Raw genomic sequence first — 21,000 nt, forward strand, 5'->3', positions numbered from 1 at the left:
TTCTTTTTTCTAAGTGAGAGCTGATTCAGCCAAACAAATTAGGATGGTGTTACCTTGATCTGTAATATAAAGAACCCTGTACTAAATAGTAAGGAATCTTATGTTTAAGTGCAGAAGACATCCTTATATTATTTAGCATATTCTGAAATTTCTGAAGTCATAGACATGCTTTACAATCAATGGAAATATATGGTCTTTGTAGTATGTTTATCAGTTTTCTATTACTATATCAAAATACCTGAGATAATCAACTCATAAGCAGGTGAGAAGACCAATGGAATAGAATAGAAGACACAGACAAACCTACAAAAGTAGAGTTACCTCACACTAGACAAAGATGCCATAAACATACATTGGAGAAAAGATAGCCTTTTCAACACATGATGCTGTGGAAACAGGAAATCCACGTGTAGTAGAATGAAATTTAACCCATATCTCTCACCCTGCACAAAAACACAACTCAAATTAGATCAAGGATCTAGGTATTAGACAAGAAATTTTGCACTTATAGAAGAAAATGTAGGCCCAACACTCTAACATATTGGCTCGGGAACTGACTTCCTTAACAAGACTCCTAAAGCAGATGAAATAAAATTGAGAATCAATAAATGGGATAGCATCAAACTAAAACATTTCTTCACAGCAAAGGAAACAATCAAGAACATTAAGATAGAGCCTACAGATGGGAGAAAATCTTTTCCACCTGCACCTCAGATAAAGCATTAATTTTGAGGATATAAAAAGAACTCAAAGAACTTAACACCAACAAACAAACAAACAAACAAACAAAAAACACTCAAATAATCCATTTAATAAATGGCCAAGGAACTGAACAGACACTTTACAGAAAAAAATATGAATGGTCAACATATACGAAAAAAAGTTCAACATCTCTAGCAATTAGAGAAATGCAAATTAAAACTACACTGAAATTTCATTTCACTTCAATCAGAATGGCAATTATCAAGAATACAAGCAATAATAACTGTTGGCGTGAATGTGGGGAAAAGGGTACACTCACTCATACATTGCTGGTAGAACAGCAAATTGGTGCAACCACTCTGGAAAGCAGTATTGAGATTCCTTAACAAATTTGGAAGGCAACCACCATTTGACCTGTGTATCCCACTCTTCAGTATATATCCAAAGTATTTAAAATCAGAATACTATATTGACACTGCCATTTCAATATTTTATAGTAGCTCAATTCACAATAGCCTAGCTGTGGAACAAAACTAGGAGCCCTTCAGCAGATAAACAAAATGTGGTATATATACACAATGGAGTATTACTCAGCCATAGAGGAGAATGGCTTTATGACATTTGCCAGTAAATGGATGAACCTATAGACTATCTGCTAAGTGAAATAAGCCAGTCCCCAAAACCCCCAAATTGAATGTTTTCTCTGATATGTGGAAGGTAACCCACAAGAAGGAGGAGGCAAGAATGGAAATTCAATAGATTAAACAGCAGGGAATGGAGGGAAAGAAGAGGGGACAGTAAAAGGAAAGACAATGGAATGTATATGACATAATTTTTCTATGTACATATATGAAAACATCACAGTGAATCCCATCATAATGTACATCCACAAGAATGGATTCTAGCTAGAATAAATTCTATTCCATCCTTGTATAATTATATCAAAATGGATTCTATTATTATATTTAACTAAGAAGAATCACTTAGAAAAAGTTTTATTAAGGTTCACATGTTTGTAGATTCCTTTCCATGATTGGTTTGCTGCATTGCTTTGGGCTTGTAGCAAGGCAGCTCATCGTAGTGGGAGCACATAGTAGAGCAAAACTATTACCTCATGGCCAGGAAACGACATACCTCATTCTTCTTTAGTGGCATGCCCACAAGGATCTAAGGACTTCCCACAGGCCCCACCTCCCAGAGGTTCTACCACCTCACAGTAAAGCCATCCTGAGGATCCAACCAGGGACATTCAGGAACCAAATCTTAACTTGAAAATATATTCACAAAAATTTGAATACAATATCAGTATTTTCTTGGATATGAAACTGAAATCTGATCTCACACTAAGACCTGTAACTTAGCTGTGTGACCTAAATCATGAATCAAACATTAATGGTTATAGTGTCCTCTTCACAATGTTCATTAAGCCAAGGATACCTTTAAAATGCTGGTGTCATGTACTTGGAGCTCATGATCTCTCAAAAACCTCCTTACTTATGCAATTTCTTGTTTTCAATTTCTCCTTACACCTTCTTCACATCCTACTACTGTAAGAGAACATACAAATTCAAAGTGATGTCACTTTGATATCCATAGTATTTCTAAGTGGCTGTTTGCACTTATTAATTTTGTATTAGAACAAAGGGCATGTATCTGTACTGTCTCCCTTATCTTTAACATTTCAGAAGAGTACAAGAAAAGTGTTACTAATCTTTATGTGCATAAAATACCAAGCACAGAGAAGGAATTCAGTAAATATATATTGAAGTAATTCTATAAATATTTAATAAAAACCTATAATATGCCAAACATTGTTCTAGGAATGTGGAATATATCAATAAACAAAGCAAAGATTCCTGTCTTTGTGAAACTTACATCCTAGAAAGAGGAAACAGACAATAAACAATACATTTTTAAAAGTAATATTTATGTTTATTAGAATAGGATAAGAACTATGAACAAAAGCAAAAATTAAAAATAAGCCCAGGCAACAGGATTCAAGTGTACTGGAATAGGGAAGCTTTAAAAATTTCAATGAGAAGCCTAAATAGACTCCATTGAGGGAAAATCTGAGCAAAGTTAAAAGAGGTGAGTGAGTTTGTTTGTGGATATGTAAGCTGGGAGCTTTCTAGGGAAAGAGAATAGCCAGTATAATTGCCCTAAGACAGGAGTGTGTCTGGCATGTTTGAGGAACATCAGAGGTCAATAAAGTTGGATCATGGTGATCAAGGGAGAAAGTAGCAAGAAATGAGGTGAATAGAGATGTAGAGGTATGTAATGATCTTACTTGACTGCTAAAAGAATCATTCTAGTGGCTACAGAGTGTAGTGATATGTGGGTAAAAGTAGGGGGCCCAATTAAGAGTCATTACAATAATTCAGCAGAAGACTGTGATGGCTCAAATCAGTTCAGTTTCTGGATCACTAAGGGTATGAAGAAGACAAGATTGTCTCCACCTCCAGAAGCTCCCAGTCAAAACCTGTTCCGAACCTAATTTCTAGCCTCATGACCTAACTTAAGACATAAGTTTTGTTTATCTTTCCTAGTCCCAGCACACAGTATTATAGCTAGCCCAAAGTGCTCACATTTCCCAAAAGCACTTTGCTGTTTTTGCTTTTTCCTGCTGTTTTCTTCCTTTGCCCAGACACCCATTTCTCAAGCTTGTTAAACTCACAAATTTCAACCCTTCTCGAAAACTCTACTCAAATGTCACCTTTTCAGTAAAGTTTTCCCAAATAACCTTTGCAGAACTGGTCACTCTCCTCTGTTTCCTTGGCAGCCTGTACATACCATTAATCAAGGAATATTATAAATAGATTCCTTTAAGATGGTATATTACAGATACCATGATTTTAATCAATATCTACATTTAGCAAAAGGCTTTGCCTTCATTTGCCTTTTATTAAACACAAATGGAAAGTTAGAATAAAAAAAAACTTTTAAAAAGCGAGATTAAGGAAAAAGAAAATACGGCCATATTTTTCTGTTTTATTTTTTCCAATGGTGGGAATCAAACCCAGGCAAGCGAGTGTACCAGCCAGTGCTCTATCACTGAGCACTGGCTGAACACAGTCCAGTACAGTCACTTTTGGAAGGTTGCAACCTGTTTGAGAAACACTACTTACATATGATTCTTTTTAAAGAGACAACTAGAAACAAGCAGAATGAGTACCACTCAGGTTCCCTGCATATTTCTCAGCATATGTTCAGCTCCAGAAATAGGCATAAAAATTAGGGTGGATGTCATGGTCAGTGAGAATCAGTCATCTACAATCGTCCTCTGATCAGAACAAGCATCTGAATTCCTTGATCAAAGAAAGGTCTTTTCAGTGTTGGGGTCCTGACCTTTGAAGACTGCTGGAGCTATACAGGGATACAAATGTGCTGAGCTGGACAGAATGAGCAACCAACTCTGCTGTGGGGAGTGACTCAGCATGGACTTGGGCTGGCTTATACAAAGAGGACATGGGCAGGGGAGAGACTGAGAGACTCTGGGAAACTAGCCAGACCTGATGACACTGAAGTCTAAACTAAAGGCAGGTGGGTAGGGAAAGGGGATATTAGGTTGGACTGGATGACTCATCCCATCTTATATATATTTCACTTAATCCTCATACTATACCAAATGTTGGTATTATCCTCTTTTATAGACTCAGAAATTGAGAATAGAGACATTAAGCAACTTATAAAGATTCATACTGATGCCAGGTATCACCTGTATCCACACCTGGGTCTGTTTGTCTTCAGATCTTTTTCAGATCGGGACTGGAGCTATCCATATAGCAGCTCTATTTTGGATTATTACCTTTGGCCAGAAGGGAGACCTAAATTTCAGACACAGTTCTATCCACCTTGCTCTAAGTCTTCCAGCAAATCATTTCTCCTCTCCAAGCCTCATTTTCATTGTTCATTCATTAAGAGTTAGGACCAGGTGATCTTTAATGTGTCTTCAAATTCTGAAATTTTATGATATTTAGCAAGTCTTTTAAAGATGTTACTGTCTTCTTTCTTCTCTCCTTCCCCCATTCTCTTACCACCCTCTACACACACCCACATGCCATATTAAGAAGCAGTGTATAAAGAATCTTTTTATACTATCCAGTTTGGAAAGAAAAGTTTGACAAAGGGTAGAGTCTCCAGGGACTTTATCACTGTTGATTCACTCAGAGCTATATACCTCCCCCCACATTAAATGCCTCATCTTCTTTGTTTTCATCAGGAAAAACTACCCTCCACTCAGCAAAAGAGAGTTGCCTTTATCTTATACAATTTACTCTTTTTAAATTCTATATTGGGGTTTCAGTCACACTAAAAATTCTATTCAGCATGTAATTGGAGTAAATATAATGGAAATATTGAAATAAAAATAATATTCCCCCTAATATCTTCATTTTAATTGTTCCTTTTCTTCTCACCAGTGTGAGTGGGAGATAATCCTTTCTATTTCAGTTACCTTTTCTTTAAATTGCATTTTTAAAATGTGCTATTTGATGAGCCTAATTTTTTGCTTCTTTTTCTAACTTCCTAATACTAAACCATATCTGGATTCAATTTAAATAATTTTATTGTTTCTGATACACTTGATTATAAGCCAAAGAGCAAAAAGTATTGTTTATGACCCAAATATCCTTATTAAGTTCTTTTATCAAATTAAAGTTTTCTAGAATGGGTTGGGGAAAAAAACAGATCTGGCAGTAAAAGAAAATTTTAATGGACAGTCATTAAATTCTAGAGATAATGAAAAGAGGAAAATTGAGAGTAATTTTTTCTGATTTTTTTTTTTACAATACTCTCAAGTATTGTAGATTGAACCCTGGGCCTCACACATGCCCAGAACAATATTTCTTGTAACTATAATATTTTGTTGGGTCATATAATTTAAATTCTTACTACAAAATTATAAGATAGATATTATTAGTTCCACATTATATCTGAGGAAACAGGCACAGGAAAAACTTACAAAAATTGCTTAGTTATTCAACAAATAAGCAGTAGAATTTGGCTTCTAGAAGTTGGTTCCAGAGAGTGGGATCAGCAAGAAAAATAGCATTGCTGGGAAAGGATTTTGTCTTCTCTCAAATACTTTTTTTAATAATTGTTAAACTTAATAATCCTCTTATGAGACTCCTTGGAAGTCTGATCTTCAAGATTGGACCCTATCTCAGATCATTTTGCTAGAGCTACTGTCCTTTCCCAAGCTTAGAGACCCTTGGGCTTGCTAGCAAAACTGCCTACTTGTCAGCTGCCAGGTGAAAGAGTTGGATGTACGTTACTACCAAGCAAAATATGTCTCAGATAGGCCAGAAAAACTTCTTTCCTAGGAGGAACAGAAAATGAAGTATCTAAATGGTATCACCAACCTGGACACATACATACAAATACACACACAATATAACATACCTGTACATGTTATTGTGAATAACCCCATATACCTACACATACCATATATAGCCATACAGCTAGCTCATTTTCCACTCCCCCATATATACACACTCACACACATAGCACCAGAGAACAAATATAAGAATTGAAACGAGATTTGACTCCATATATTTCTGAAGGAAATCTAAAGTATTTCAGTCAGTTTTAAAAACAGAAAGTTTCTCAAAGGGTTAAACAGAGTATGATACAACATAGCAATCCCATTCCAAGATAAATGAAAAAAAATTGTTTAAACAAAAACTGGTACACAAAAGTTTATGTTAGCATTATGCATATTAACAAAAGGTAGAAATGAACAAAAAACTTATCAGCTGATAAAAGGATAAACAAAATGATAAAATGTGATATTATCCATATGATAGAAAATTATTCAGTCATAAAAATAAATAAAGTACTAGTATATGTTACAACATGGATGAACATTGAAAAGAGGCAAATTAGCCTCTTTTCAATGAACATTTCATATAAATATAATCATGTAAGATGTGGGCTTTGTGATTTCACAAAGCCCACATCTTACATGATTATATTTATATGAAATGTTCAAAATAAGCAATGCTATAGAGATGAGAAGTAGAGCAGGCTCCCTAGGACTGGAAGTTGGGGAAACAGGATGGATGCTAATGTGGACCCAACATTAATGGGTGCTAAAAGGATAGGTTTTATAATTGGGGGTATGAAAACTTCATAAAATTTATTGTATATGTTGCTAGATACACATCTCTGAATGTACCCAAACCCACTAAATTGTAAACTTTAAAATATGTGAAATACATTTACATGAAATATAGATTAATAAAGCTATTATTAAAATAAAGTCTTAATACGAACTGTATCTATTGACACATATGGAGATATTACAATATTATAACCACTAAATTCAATGGTATTCCCAATGTTAATAATCTGAGAAACTCTGGACTCAAGAAGAATATGATCTGCATAAAATCCAGGGGATAATATTGTATTATTTTTGCTTTGTTAATTATAAATAAATTTTAAACCATGAAAGCAATTATATTCATTTTTGAATATTTTTCCAAAAAAGGACACCCAGAGGAAGAAAAAGGAAACAAAATACCCAGATAAATCACTAAATATATGTACATATGAAATTTTGTTTTTTAAAAATACTCTTTCACAATATAATGTTTAATAAGTTCATTGATGTAATATATATATATATATATATATATAAATATAATATATCCCCCACTGATGTGTATTTAGATAATTTATAATAATTTCCCCAATTATAATGAACATGCTATGAAAATCTTTAAACAGAAATTTTGGAGCATCTCTCTGATTATTTCTTTCATAATCATGAATCTAAATACCCAAACCTAGCAAAGCAGCAGGCAAATGTCAGCTCATATTTTGACTTGATTAATCAAAGGAGGAAAGAAAACAGATTTTGAAAATCCTTAGTTTCTATTCCTAGTCCAACCATTTAATCACCATAAAAAGTAAACATATGGTCCCAAACAAATGCAAGCTGATCTAATGTTTATCAGAAAATAATGACTTAATTGTAATTCAAGTTTTTGATTTATAAGCAAAAAGATTAGTAAAGGTCCAAAAGTAGTAAACCAGGTCAGTAAATATCAATAATGAGAACTGAAGTTCAGATGGCCAATGCAGTTGCCCCAAATCAGATGGGTAATGATTGACAGAACTGGCACTCAAACTAAGGCTGTGTGATTGCAAACTCAATGCTTTTTCTAGTAGATCACATTGCTTTACATGTCAGACACTATCCTCAAGGAATCTGTAATTTTTGATGGTAAGTAAGGAACATGCACAAATAATTGTAATTATAGCAAAGTAAGATAATGTTTCAAACATAAAATGGTTCAAACATATATTTCCTTGTAGAATCAAGGAAACTCTTCATGGAGGCTGTGATAAGTGATATAAGCTGATGAGGATGAATTCATCCAATCATTTAGTAAATACTTGAGTAACTATTTGTGGAAGTGGCACAGATTCCACCAGTTATAAACCAAAACCCTTTGTATATAGAGTATGTTCACATTGAAGAGATTGTGCATTCCTTTGGTTTGAAACTCTGTGCCTTCCTCTATCCCAATAAGTCTTAGATTTGGTCTTTTAATGCTGTCCCATAATTCTTGAATGTTCTGTTCATGGTATCTAACTATCTTCAGAGTGTGATCAACTTTATTTTACAGGTTGTATACTTTATGTTCATTATCTGACATTCTTTCTTCCAAGTGATCTAGTCTGATGGTTATGCTTTCTATTGAGTTTTTTTATTTGATTTATTGTATCCTTCATTTCAAGGATTTCTGACTGTTTTTTTTTTCAGTCTCTATCTCTCTCAAAGTAATCTTTTGCTACCTGTATTTGCTCTCTTATCTCATTGTTAGAGTGATCAATTTTTGCCTGTATTTCCTCGTTTAAGTCATTCTTTTTTCATTCACAGATCTTTTTAATTATGAACCTTCTGAACTCCTTCTCTGACATTTTATCAGCTTCGTGGGTTCTGTTATTATAGTGTCCTGGTTTGTTTGGGGCACTTTTCTCCCTTGTTTTTTCATGTTGTCCACATGTCTTCCTTTCTTGCAGTGTGGATCTGAGATATTACAGTTTCTTCTCTATATTCTTTTAGTACCCATGTAGATTGTTGTCTATACCTTACCTTGATTTTGGGCTTCCAAACCCTGCTGGTGTCCCTCAATGAATGCTACTGCAAAATGGATCTGGTGTGCAACTGTGTAAGTTGGTGTGGGTGGATATGGGCCACTGGGCTTGACTTCCCTTGGTAGTCTTCTTGTTGGAAGGAGCAGTCCTGCACCAGAGGCTAGGCTCTGGAGGGTGTCTGCCCTTCCAGGAGAGGGGTGAACCACGCTTACTGAGAGCCTGTGTCCTATGAGGGCTGGTGTGGGTGGTCTGGGCTGGATCTCAGCTCTTGGTAATCTGCTGATTGGAAGGGGTGGTCCTGCACCAGAGGCTAGTCCCTGGTCGGTGTCTGCCCTGCTGCAGGAGGGGTGGACCTAGCCTGCTGTGCACCCGTGACCCATCCAGGTAAGTGTGGGTGAATCTCCCAAATGAATTTTATGATTGCTTTTTTTATTTCTATGAAGAATGTCATTGGGATTTTAATAGGAATTGCATTAAATCTGTATCATGCTTTTGGTAGTATGGCTATTTTGACAATATTAACTCTGCATATACAGGAGCATGGGAGATCTTTCCATCTTCTGAGGTTTTCTTTAATTTCTTTCTTTAGTGTTCTGTAATTTTCATTGTAGAGATCTCTCATCTCTTTTGTTACATTGATTCATAGTTGTTGTTTTATTTGAGGTTATTGTGAATGGGGTAGTTTTCCTAATTTCTTTTTCAGTGGATTCATCACTGATGTAAAGGAATGTGTTTTATTTATGGGTGTTGATTTTATATCCTGCTACTTTGCTGAATTCATTTTTTAGTTCTAAAAATTTTCTGGTGGAATTTTTTGGGTCTTCTAGGTATAGAATCATGTCATCAGCAAATAGTGAGTTCTTTACCTACTTTTATCCTTTTAAGTTCTTTCTTTTGTCTAATTGCTCTGTGTAGAGTTTCAAAGATGAGGTTGAATAGGATGAGGATGAGGTGAAACAGGACAACCTTGTCTTGTTGAAGTTTTCAGAGGAAATGCTTTCAATTTTTCTCCATTTAGAATGATGCTAGTCTTGGGTTTAGCATATATAGCTTCTCCAATGTTGAGGTATGTTTCTACTATCCCTAGTTTTTCTAGTTTGTTGATCATAGAGAGGTGTGGTATTTGTCAAATGCTTTTTCTGAATCTATTGAAATGAACATATGATTCTTGTTTCCAAGTCTATTAATACAAAAAATTATGTTTATTGACTTCCATATGCTAAAACAACTCTGCATTCCTGAGATGAACCCCACTTGATCATTGTACACTTCCCTTTTAATGTTTTCGTATGCAATCTGGCAGAATTTATTGAAAATTTTTGCATTTATATTCATTAGGGATATTGGTCTGAAATTTTCTTTCCTTGATGTGTCTTTGTCTGGTTTTGGTATCAGGGCGATATTAGTATCATAGAATGAGTTTGGAAGGGTTCCATCCTTTTCTAGTTCATGGAATACTTTGAGGAGTATTGGTGTTAATTCTTCTTTGAAATTCTTGTAGAATTTGGCTGAGAACCCAACTGGTCCTGGGCTTTCCTTGGTTGGTAGGCTTTTGATGGCATTTTCTATTTTATTACTGGAAATTGATCTTTTTAAATAATGTATGACCTCCTCATTCAGTCTGGGTAGGCCATATGTCTCTAGAAATTTGTTAATGTCTTCAATATTTTGTACTTTATTTGAATATAAATTTTCAAAATAGTTACTAATTATCTTCTGTAGTTCAGACATGTCCATTGTGATATTTCCTTCTTGTATTTTATTAATTTGAGTTTTCTCTCTTTTCCTCTTTATTAGCATGGCCAGGGGTTTAAATGAAGGAATTTCTCATGTCCTTGTCCTAATCTCTCTTCATTCCACATGACTTCCCTGATACATCACATCTGCTACTACTATTGTGATTACAATCCATTGTAATCGCTACTGATTCCTGAATTTGCAACTCTCTTGGGTGCATTTATGCATTCACTACCTACTTAACATTTCTGCTCAAATGTCTCCCAGGCACTCCTAGCTCAATGTTTTCAAGGATAAACGTAAAATCATCCATATACAGCAAAGTCTAAATTAGTCTTTTCTCCTATGGTTCCTACCTTCAGCAAATGGCATTATCATCCTTTCTGTTATAAATGCAAGAAAACCAAGTCATTTAGGAATCCCCCCTTTATTTTCCACACAATCACAAAGTTGATCCAAATACTAGCATTCCTTATACCATCCCTTTATATTCACCATCACTATTATCATACTAATCCAACATCAGCTACAGTGCAAGAAATTACCAAGAACTCCAAACAATTGTTCTCTTTTCCAAGATATTCTCTATTCTGATCATGTCCTATCTCTGCTTAATCCCTTCTATTTCCTTCCATTTAACATTAGAATCAAGTACAATTCTTTTAACTTATCTTATGAGACTCACCAATATTATGCCTCTATCTACCTCTCCAATAACTTTTTCATTACAATTTCATGTTTCCATCACATTCGCCTTTGTCATCAAAGATGTAATGCTTTCTCTCATTGTTTTTGCTTTCAAATGCATTCTTCTACTTCATACATTTACCCACCTACCATTTATCTTTCAGCTCTCAGCATAAATTATACATCCTAAGGAAGCTCTTTTATTGGAGTAGATTAAGTCTTAAATACTATATACATTAATACTGAGTACTGATAACACTATAACAGTGATTTCCCTCTATTGTAACTGTTATCACACTTAACTGGTTTACATATTTGATGTTCAACCAAGTAGACTATAAGCTATGAAAATAACATAGGCCATGAGAATAATAAACATATCTCTCTTGTCAAGTTTTCTATAATTATTTCATTCAGCAGGTTGCTCATTCCCTTGGTTTGAACCTCTATACCTTCTTCTATCCCGATGACTCTTAAGTTTGTTTTTTTATGTTATCCCATATCTCTTGGATGTTTTTCTCGTGATTTTTTACCAGCCTTTCTGAGTTGGCTAGACTCTTTTCAAGCTGATATATTTAGTCTTCATGATTTCCATGGTTATTGCTACATTATATCTATTCAGTAAGCATTTATTGACAGATTCAAGGAAGAGAAGAAGGGTGAGAGGGAGGAGGTAAGGAATAATGCTCACATAATCAGTGTTGAGTGAATCAAGGGAAGAGAAAAAACAGGGAATTTTTTTAGTTTTTAAGACACTTGATACTTTACAAAGCAGTTATATGTACATTCCACATTTGTCCTTATAATGACTTGATGAAAGAGTATTATTATGTACTTTTTGAAGTGCAAAAACTGAGGCTCATAGAGATGTAGCATGGCTACAAGGTATTTGTCAGACTTGAATTAGGCCATTGTGTAGAATCTGAATTGCTATGGATTTCTTGGAGCCATTAAAATCTAATATTCTGAGAGTTACATGGTCATGGTCACTTCTTTGTCTAACCTTGATATAGTTGGAATTAGAGCTACCGGGACATAAGTATTGGTAATCAACACAAGGAACAGGAAAACGTCCTAGAAAATTAATACCAAGGGGGTAGAAAGGATATTCAGAGTAGCATTGACAAGAATAATAACGATGACCTGTAGAAATTAGTTAATAGAAATGCTAAAATGAAAGTTCCCTTTTATGGCATATTTACCTACCCATCCCAATATTTAATGCAATACAAAGCACTTTAAGATGTTCCATAAAGTCCTATGAAGTAAGCACATTAAAACATCTGCTTTGAGAGAAAGGGTCTGTGAAAAAATGTGACTGGCTTTGTATCCATGATCAGGAATGAAAAGTAAAAATTAGAAGAAATTAGATATACAAATAACTTCATTTGCTATGGTAATTTCTGTCTCACTAACTTGATAAACTAAAACAAACTGAAACTTTGTCAGGTTTCTTTGAGGTAATAGTGAAGCTCCAAAACTGAATAATGGCTATAGCTAAGAGTCTTCTAACAGTGACTATGAGAACAAACTTAAATATTTTAAGGTATTAAAATATACAGGCAAGTGCTCATTTATATTTAAAAATGTCAAGAACCTGACAGAATGAACATAGATGCAAAAATTCTCAATAAAATTCTGGCAAATCAAATACAAAAATGTATCAAAAAGATCATGTACCATGATCAAGTGGAATTCATCCCAGGGATGCAAGGTTGATTCAACATATGGAAATCAATAAAAGTAATCATCACATCAGTAGACTTAAAGATAAAAATCATATGATCATCTCAACAGATGCAAAAAACATTTAACAAAATACAGCACCCTTTTATGTTCAAAACATTAGAAAAAACTAGGGATAACAGGAACATATCTCAACATCATAAAGGCTGTCTATGCTGAGCCCCAGGCCAACATCATTATAAATGGAGAAAAATTGAAGGCATTCTCTCTAAAAACTGGAACAACACAGGGATGCCTTCTTTCACCATTTCTATTTAATATCATTCTTGAAACACTGGCCAGAGCAATTAGACTGACAAAAGAAATTAAAGGGAAAAACATAGGAAAAGAAGAACTCAAACTGGCACTATTTGCTGATGATATTATTTTATGCCTAGAAGACCCTAAAAGTTCCATCAGAAAACTTCTAGCACTAGTAAATGAATTCAGCAAAGTAGCAGGATATAAAATTAACACCCATAAATCAAAGAGATTTCTGTATATAAGTGACAAATCTACAGAATTGGAAATGAGGAAAACCACCCTATTTTCAATAGCCTAAAAAATATTTGGGAATCAACAAAAGAGGTGAAAGTTCTATATAGTGAAAATTACAGAACTCAAAGAGAGAAATCAAAGAAGACCATAGAAGATGGAAAGATCTACATTGCTCCTGGATAGGCAAAATTAATATTATCAAAATGACCATAATACCAAAAGCACTATACAGATTCCAATCAAACTTACAATGACATTTCTCATAGAGATAGAAAAAGCAATCATAAAATTTATCTGGAAAAATAAGAGACCCAGAATAGCTAAAGCAATCCTTAGCAAGGAGAGTAAAGCAGCATCACTGTACCAGACCTTAAACTATACTACAGAGCAATAGTAACAAAAACATCATGGTATTGGCACCAAAACAGACTGGTAGACCAATGGTACAGAATAGAGGACACAGAGACTAACCCACAAAACTACAATTATCTTATATTAGACAAAGGTGCCAAGAACATGTACTGGAGAAAAGATAGCCTCTTCAATAAATGGTGCTGGGAAAACTGGAAATCTATATATAACAAAATGAGATTAAATCCCTAACTCTCATCGTGCACAAAACTCAACACAAAATAGATCAAGAATTTAGGAATAAAACCAGAGAACCTGCAACTAATAGAAGAAAAAGTAGGTCCTAATCTCCATCCTGTGGGATTAGGCCCCAACTTCTTTAATAAGACTCCTGTGGTGCAAGAATTAAATCAAGAATCATTAAATGGGATGGACTCAAACTAAAAAGTTTCTTCTCAGCAAAAGAAATGATCTGTGAAGTGAATAGAGAGCCTACATCTTGGGAGCAAAACTTTACCCTTCACACATCAGATACAGCACTAATCTCTAGGGTCCATAAAAAACTCAAAAAGCTAAGCACCCCCAAAAACAAAACAAAACAAAACAAAACAAACAACCTAATCAATAAATGAGCTAAGGACATTAACAGACACTTCTCAGAAGATGATGTACAATCAATCAACAAATACATGAAAAAATGTTAATCATCCCTAGCAATCGGAGAAATGAAAATCAAAACTACTCTAAGATTTCATCTCACTCTGGTCAGAATGGCAGTTATTATGCATACAAACAACAATAAGTATTGGAGAAGATGTGGGGGAAAAGGTACACTCATACATTGCTGGTGGGACTGCAAATTGGTGCAGCTAATATGGAAAGCAGTATGGAGATTTCTTGGAAAATTGGGGGAATCACCAATTGACCTAGCTATTTCTGTCCTTGATCTATACCCAAAGCACTTAAAAACAGCATACTCCAGGGACACAGCCACATCCATGTTTATAGCAGTATAATTCACAATAGCTAAACTGTGGAACCAACCTAGATGTCCTTGAGTGGATGAATGGATAAAACAAAATGTGGCATATATACACAATGGAATATTACTCAGCAATAAAAGAGAATAAAATCATGGCATTTGCATGTAAATGGATGTAGTTAGAAAAGATAATGCTAAGTGAAGTTAGCCAATCCCCCAAAACAAATGCCTAATGTTTTTTCTGATATAAGGAGGCTGATTCATAGTGGGGTTGGGAGGCAATTCGTGGGAGGAATGGATGAACTTTAGATAGGGCAGTGGGATGGGAAGTGAAGGGAGGGGGCATGGGGTTAGAAATGATGGTGGAATGTGAGGATCATTATTATCCAAAGTACACATATGAAGACACAAATTGGTGTGAATATACTTTGTATACAACCAGAGATATGAAAAATTGTGCTCTATATGTGTAATAAGAATCATATTGCATTTCACTGTCATATATAAATTGAAAAAAATAATTTAAAAAAAGATCCCAATACAAAAAAAATGAAAAAAAAATATGATCTTTTTTGAAGGCTCTAATGAGTGGATCGCTTGTGAGGTCCTTTTACTGGTTTGAAGTACTCTTCTCCACCTATGCCTATTAGAGGAATGGGTCCTATGATTATCTACTTGGGCTGGATTCAGAGATTCAAATCAAAGGCCTACCCCTTGTACAGACCCCACTGTCAGAAAGAGATTGAGAGAAAATGAGGCAGTTTAGTTCATTTGATGCAGCAAAGCAAAAAGCATGGAGAGGGAAATTATTTCTACCTTTTAATAAACAGTTCTAATTATCATCATCAAATGTCTGCACTTTTATAAACCTAAGCTTCTCAGCCTAGCATTTATAGAAAATTTCCAAGTATCATTTGTAGATAAAAGCACAATTCAATATTTATGAATTGCTAGTTTTCTATAAATATAGACATTTGGAGACTATCTTCTCACTAGTCATTAAAATTTGAACAGAGATCAAAGCTAGAATAATATTAACAATTCCTTGCATTTGTATAGTGTTTTACATAATACTATTAATAATAGATGACATTTATTGAGCACTTAGCAAGTACCAGGCACTTTACATGTAAATTCTCATAACGAATTCTGTTTAGTTCAACAAGCATTCACTTAACACCTACTGTGTGGTACATGATTAATACTTGGCTTCTATCTTTAAAAATTCTTATTTTGTTGCACTCAATCAATGTATGCTGAATGAATAAATAAATGGATGGATGGATAAATTGGGTTCAAAGGCAGTATGAGGAATATAAATACCAGAGGCCTCTTCCCTTACTATTCACGGTCTTGAGAGGGCACTTAACTTTCTCTAGTATCATATTTTTTTAATCTACAGTACAGTGATATTTAAAATATCCTTGCAAAAGTGTGAAAGTAGTAACAGCAAAAGTAAAGAATCTGACAAAGAATGATGTCTCAGTAACTGGAGTAGTTATTACTATAATTGTCTTCATTGTCAACATTATCAGCAGCAGCAACCACAGCAGCACTCTTATTAAACAATCCTAGCCAACCCCTCCCATCCTCACTCTTATGATGGGACAAACAGAACTTTAACATCCATGAGAAATACAACTGCTGTATAAGAACATGACAAAAACCAAACAAAGTAAAAGAAATTTACTATAGTTCCCAATGTCCTCCCAGGTTATTATTCATTATCTATGCTTAGCCTAGGGAAAAAAGAAGAAAAGAGACAACTTTAATTATGCTTCTAAAGATAGCATAATAAAAGGCAAGCAGAACAGGATTATTTACATAATATCAAGCTATAAATTCATAAAAGAATGCTGGTCAGGTTGGTCATTCCAAGCATGGGATCAGGCTCCCATCAGTTTCAAAGAGTAGTACCTAGAGTATAGACAAAGCCCGTTCAGAAAATTATCTTATTCATATTTATCAGTGACAATGAGGCTGACAATTTATCTAAACAAAAGATAAATTTGAGCCCTGAGTCAAATTTTCTAACCAGGAAGGGATTCCATTCTGTGAGTCACTTACCATTTTGGTCTGCTGGTAGACTTCACCATAGGGGCCATTCCATCTCTATAAAGACTCTTGGTTTTACTGAAGTTAACAATGTTGAAAATGACCCTCTAGAGAGAGAGAGAGAGAGAGAGAGAGAGAGAGAGAGAGAGAGAGAGAGAGAGAGAGAGAGAGAGAGAAATTATTAAATAGCTATATTATGCACATTGTCATTTCCTGATAATTAAGAAAGAAAATAAGGAAGTTTAAAGGAAGTCATATAGCTTAGTGGCCAACAGTATAGTAAGGATAAATAGTGCTCAGAGGATTACAATGTGTTATGTCAGCTAAGCATATAAGTTTAGCGATTATATTCTTTTACTATTAATTAGTATAATTAACTTTGTATCAGTTAGCTTTGGAACCCAGAAACCTAGGGGTAACTAACTCATGGAATTCAGATGGGAATTCAATGAATTAATGTATATACAGGGTTTGGAATCTCATTTGGTAATAAGAATGCTAAGTAAGTTTTAATTATTCTTAAATTTGCCCTCTCTAGGCTGACCTACAATTTGCATGGAAATGAATATTACCATAAGGGTAACAGCAATATTTTTTAAATTCAACAACACTAAACATAATAACCAAGTACAAAATTACAATAAAAAATTTCTCCAAATACCTGATACCTTTGAATAGACCTAGAGATATACGTCCTCTTCTGTACCTTTGTTGTCCTCTGCTATGGGCCAGGGGTCCAGGGCTCAACCCTAGTCTCAGCATGAGATTCTAAAGACATTACTTCCCCTTTAAAATGGGGGAGTAGGTTGTTCTCAATGCACAAAGCCTTTCCAGGACAGTAGTATAGATAAAAGAAATCAGAACTTTGTTTTATTAAACTTGGTCATAAGATGGAAGAGAAGATTGTGAAAGAGACAGAATTTGGGATTGAAAGATTAAAAAGCCACTGAAGTAGTCCAAAGGATAGAATAAAGCCAGAGGTAAGCCAGCCAGAATAAATAGAAAAAGGGAAAGTCTTTCAGTACAAAGCGATAGGAGCATCAAAATTTATATATTTTTTCATTTGATAATGATTTGTTATATGAAGTGCTAGGGGATTTCATATACATTTTAAATCTTAAATATTTTATAACTAATAAATAAATGTTAACATCTTCATTTTGAAGACATGGAAGTTAAGTCTCAGGTTACCTAACTTGCTCAAAGTCATACAATTAATAAATGATAGAATTGATATTTAAGTGTAGGGATCAAAAGATAAGATATCCATATTTTAATCCTTCAGATGCTCACCAACATTCTAAAATACCATAACTATAACCAAGTCTATTTTCCTAAATAAGGGTTAAAAAAATGATGGATGGGCTGGGGTTGTGGCTCAGTGGTGGAACACTTGTCTAGTATATGTGGGGCCCTGGGTTCCATCCTCAGTACCACATAAAAAATGAATAAACAAAGATTTTGCGTCCATCTACAACTAAAAAAAATTTAAGAAAAATGATGACAAATTTTAAGCCTTTACAATTTCATTTTGTTAAAACAAGAAAATCAACACCATTTTCACATTTGGGATAATCATAAAATAATTTGTTCCATGAAATAAGCCCTTAGAAATAATTTTTCTTTACTTTTCTCCTCAGAGACCCAGTCATTGATCCACCCAACTCCAGGCATTTCAGTTTCAGACCTCCCTTCTGTCATTAAATTAAGTCATCAAGAATGTCCAAGGCTGTTCCATTATTTAAACCTATGCCTATTAGTTGTCAGTTCAATTACTTCTCCCAAGGTCTTGGCTACTGTCTGATTTTTTAAATCAATATCAAAAGGACAAACAGCCTTTGAACTTTACAGGGCTTATAATCCCCCTTTTTTCCTCTGAGATTCCAGGTGTCAAATCCATTTCTAGTGAAGCTGGCTGCCGTACTGTACTTTCAGGATCTAGATTATTAATAAATAGAGAAATCCAATAAAGAAATGATGTGCATATGTGAATAAAAATGGAAAATAAAGTAGAACATTTATTATTAGCATCCTACTCTGTGCCTAGAAAATTTCTTAGGTATGTTAGGTATGCTATATCATTTAGCTTCTCTATTCATACAAAGTTATTCATCTTAGCTCAATTTTAAACAATTGAATAAACTAAAGCTAATAAAAGCTAAGTGGCTTGCCTTCCCCAAATCCCCAAACTTTTAACTGGTAGAACTAGGACTTAATTTTTAAAAATCCTTATCATAAAGATCATACTTCCTCTATGACATCACATACAAAATTTAACATCATCCCTTATCATGCATTTTTACATTTTCTAGTCATTGAGCAAGGTGGTGGTTAGTGATAAGAATAAAAGGTATTTGGAAGTAAGCATTGCAAGAAATCTCATCTTGTCATATTTTATACTTAATCTTCACTTATTTATTTATACAAAATGCATCACAAGAAATTGCATCTATAAGGTAATGGTAATGACAACTACTACTATAATATTAAGATTCTGAGCACTTACTATGTACCAATTTCTGAGTTAAGCACTCCGTTCACATTAATTTAGTACTTTGCATATTAGAATGTCCTGCTTCTAGATTAGAATCACCTCCATAGCATTTTAAAACTACAGATGCTTGGACCACACCCTAGAGGCTCTCATATCTGATGCATTATCTCATTCATTTTGAGGAGATTTTATATATATAAAATGAAGTTTTTGATACAGTAACTATTTGTTACCTTTGATTTACAGATGAAGTAAGATACATTAAGTAAACTGAAATCATGTAACAAATAAGTAGCAGTGGTAGAATTTGAGCCAGGTCCATGGACTCAACAGAATAAAACTATGAAATTTCCAGTCAGATAAACTGGGATTGAAACTCAGTTCTCCCACAAGTTCCATGAGATTATGCAAGATAATTTTTTGTGGATATTGATTATTTAAATCAAAAAATGGGATGGTAACAGTGTCCTTAAAAAGTTGTTTTAAAAAATATATGGGAGGGGAGGCTGAGGTTGTGGCTCAGTGGTAAAGTGCTCACCTAGCACATGTGAGGCCCTGGGTTTGATCCTCAGCACCACATAAAAATAAATAAATAAAAACAAAGATTTTTTTACAACTAAAATAAACAAATATAAAAAATATGAGAGATTATGTAAGTAAATCACCTGGCACATTGTTCCTAACTCAGAATAAGTGCTCAATATTTATTGAGCCTTTTCCTTTGTCTTAAATAAAACCAGCTCTTTTCTTTTGCATTCCTCATTATATTTAAGCATTAAGCCCAGGCTTCCAGTTTTAGCATTATGGTTCCCTATATCAATCTTCTTTACTTAATGACCCGTGGCACACTGGTAAGCAAAGAGTGGGTTACAGTCCTCAAAGTAGACATATGTGAGACTTGGAGCACTACCCATTCTAAACAAGGGGCTCATGGTGCTACTGGAGGAGAACAAACTCAATTCCAGCTGTAGGCCAAGGCATAATCCATTGTCAGTAAAAGTATGGTGAAGAGCCTATGTGTAGTCCTAGGCAATGGCCTTGATTCTGTCTTAATATATATCCAATACTTTTGTCCAATCATGAGTAAATTTCCCACTTACTCTTGCTAAAACTAGTTGCATGGACTATTTTAAATATGCATGCACATTCTGCAATTTAGAACTTCATCATTGCTTTTAAATATTTTATTATTTTAAAACATTTATCAAATTTTGTGGTTAGATTTGATAATCATTTGATTTTTGTAAGAAATTTCAACATTGCAGCTATGATTGAAAGAAAAGAAAGAATTGTTGGATGCTTCTTTAAATGCAATTTCAAATAGTTTAATATTTAAATAGTTTTGAATTTTTTATCACTTTGTTTACTTTTAAAAAATTGTAGTTGGACACAATACCTTTATTTTATTTACTATTTTTACAAGATGCTGAGGATTGAACACAGGGTCTTTCACATGCTAGGCAAGTGCTCTACTGCTGAGCCAAGACCCCAGCTCTGCATCACTTTATTGTATGAATAGTTTTCATTGATGGGGGCTATAATAGCTTTAAAGAGATCATCATTCAAAAGCCTTTATCAGGAACAGCATGTATCCATTTCAAATAAAATCTCATATAAAATTATTATGGGAATAAAGTCACATGTTTCAACTAAAAATTTTAAG

At 34.2% G+C, this 21,000-nt stretch overlaps 1 protein-coding gene across 2 annotated transcripts in view; it reads right to left on the minus strand.

Annotated features, from left to right (window-relative positions):
* Positions 1-21,000, minus strand: part of Agbl4 (AGBL carboxypeptidase 4) — a 1,323,233-nt gene that overhangs the window by 681,538 nt on the left and 620,695 nt on the right. For both annotated transcript variants that reach the window (XM_040288638.2, XM_040288637.2), the window contains exon 4: positions 16,856-16,950. In XM_040288638.2, the coding sequence (XP_040144572.2) occupies positions 16,856-16,950 (95 nt within the window). The remainder of the gene's footprint in view (positions 1-16,855; positions 16,951-21,000) is intronic.

Source organism: Ictidomys tridecemlineatus, chromosome 11 (genome assembly GCF_052094955.1).
Source record: "Ictidomys tridecemlineatus isolate mIctTri1 chromosome 11, mIctTri1.hap1, whole genome shotgun sequence".
Taxonomy (NCBI): domain Eukaryota; kingdom Metazoa; phylum Chordata; class Mammalia; order Rodentia; family Sciuridae; genus Ictidomys; species Ictidomys tridecemlineatus.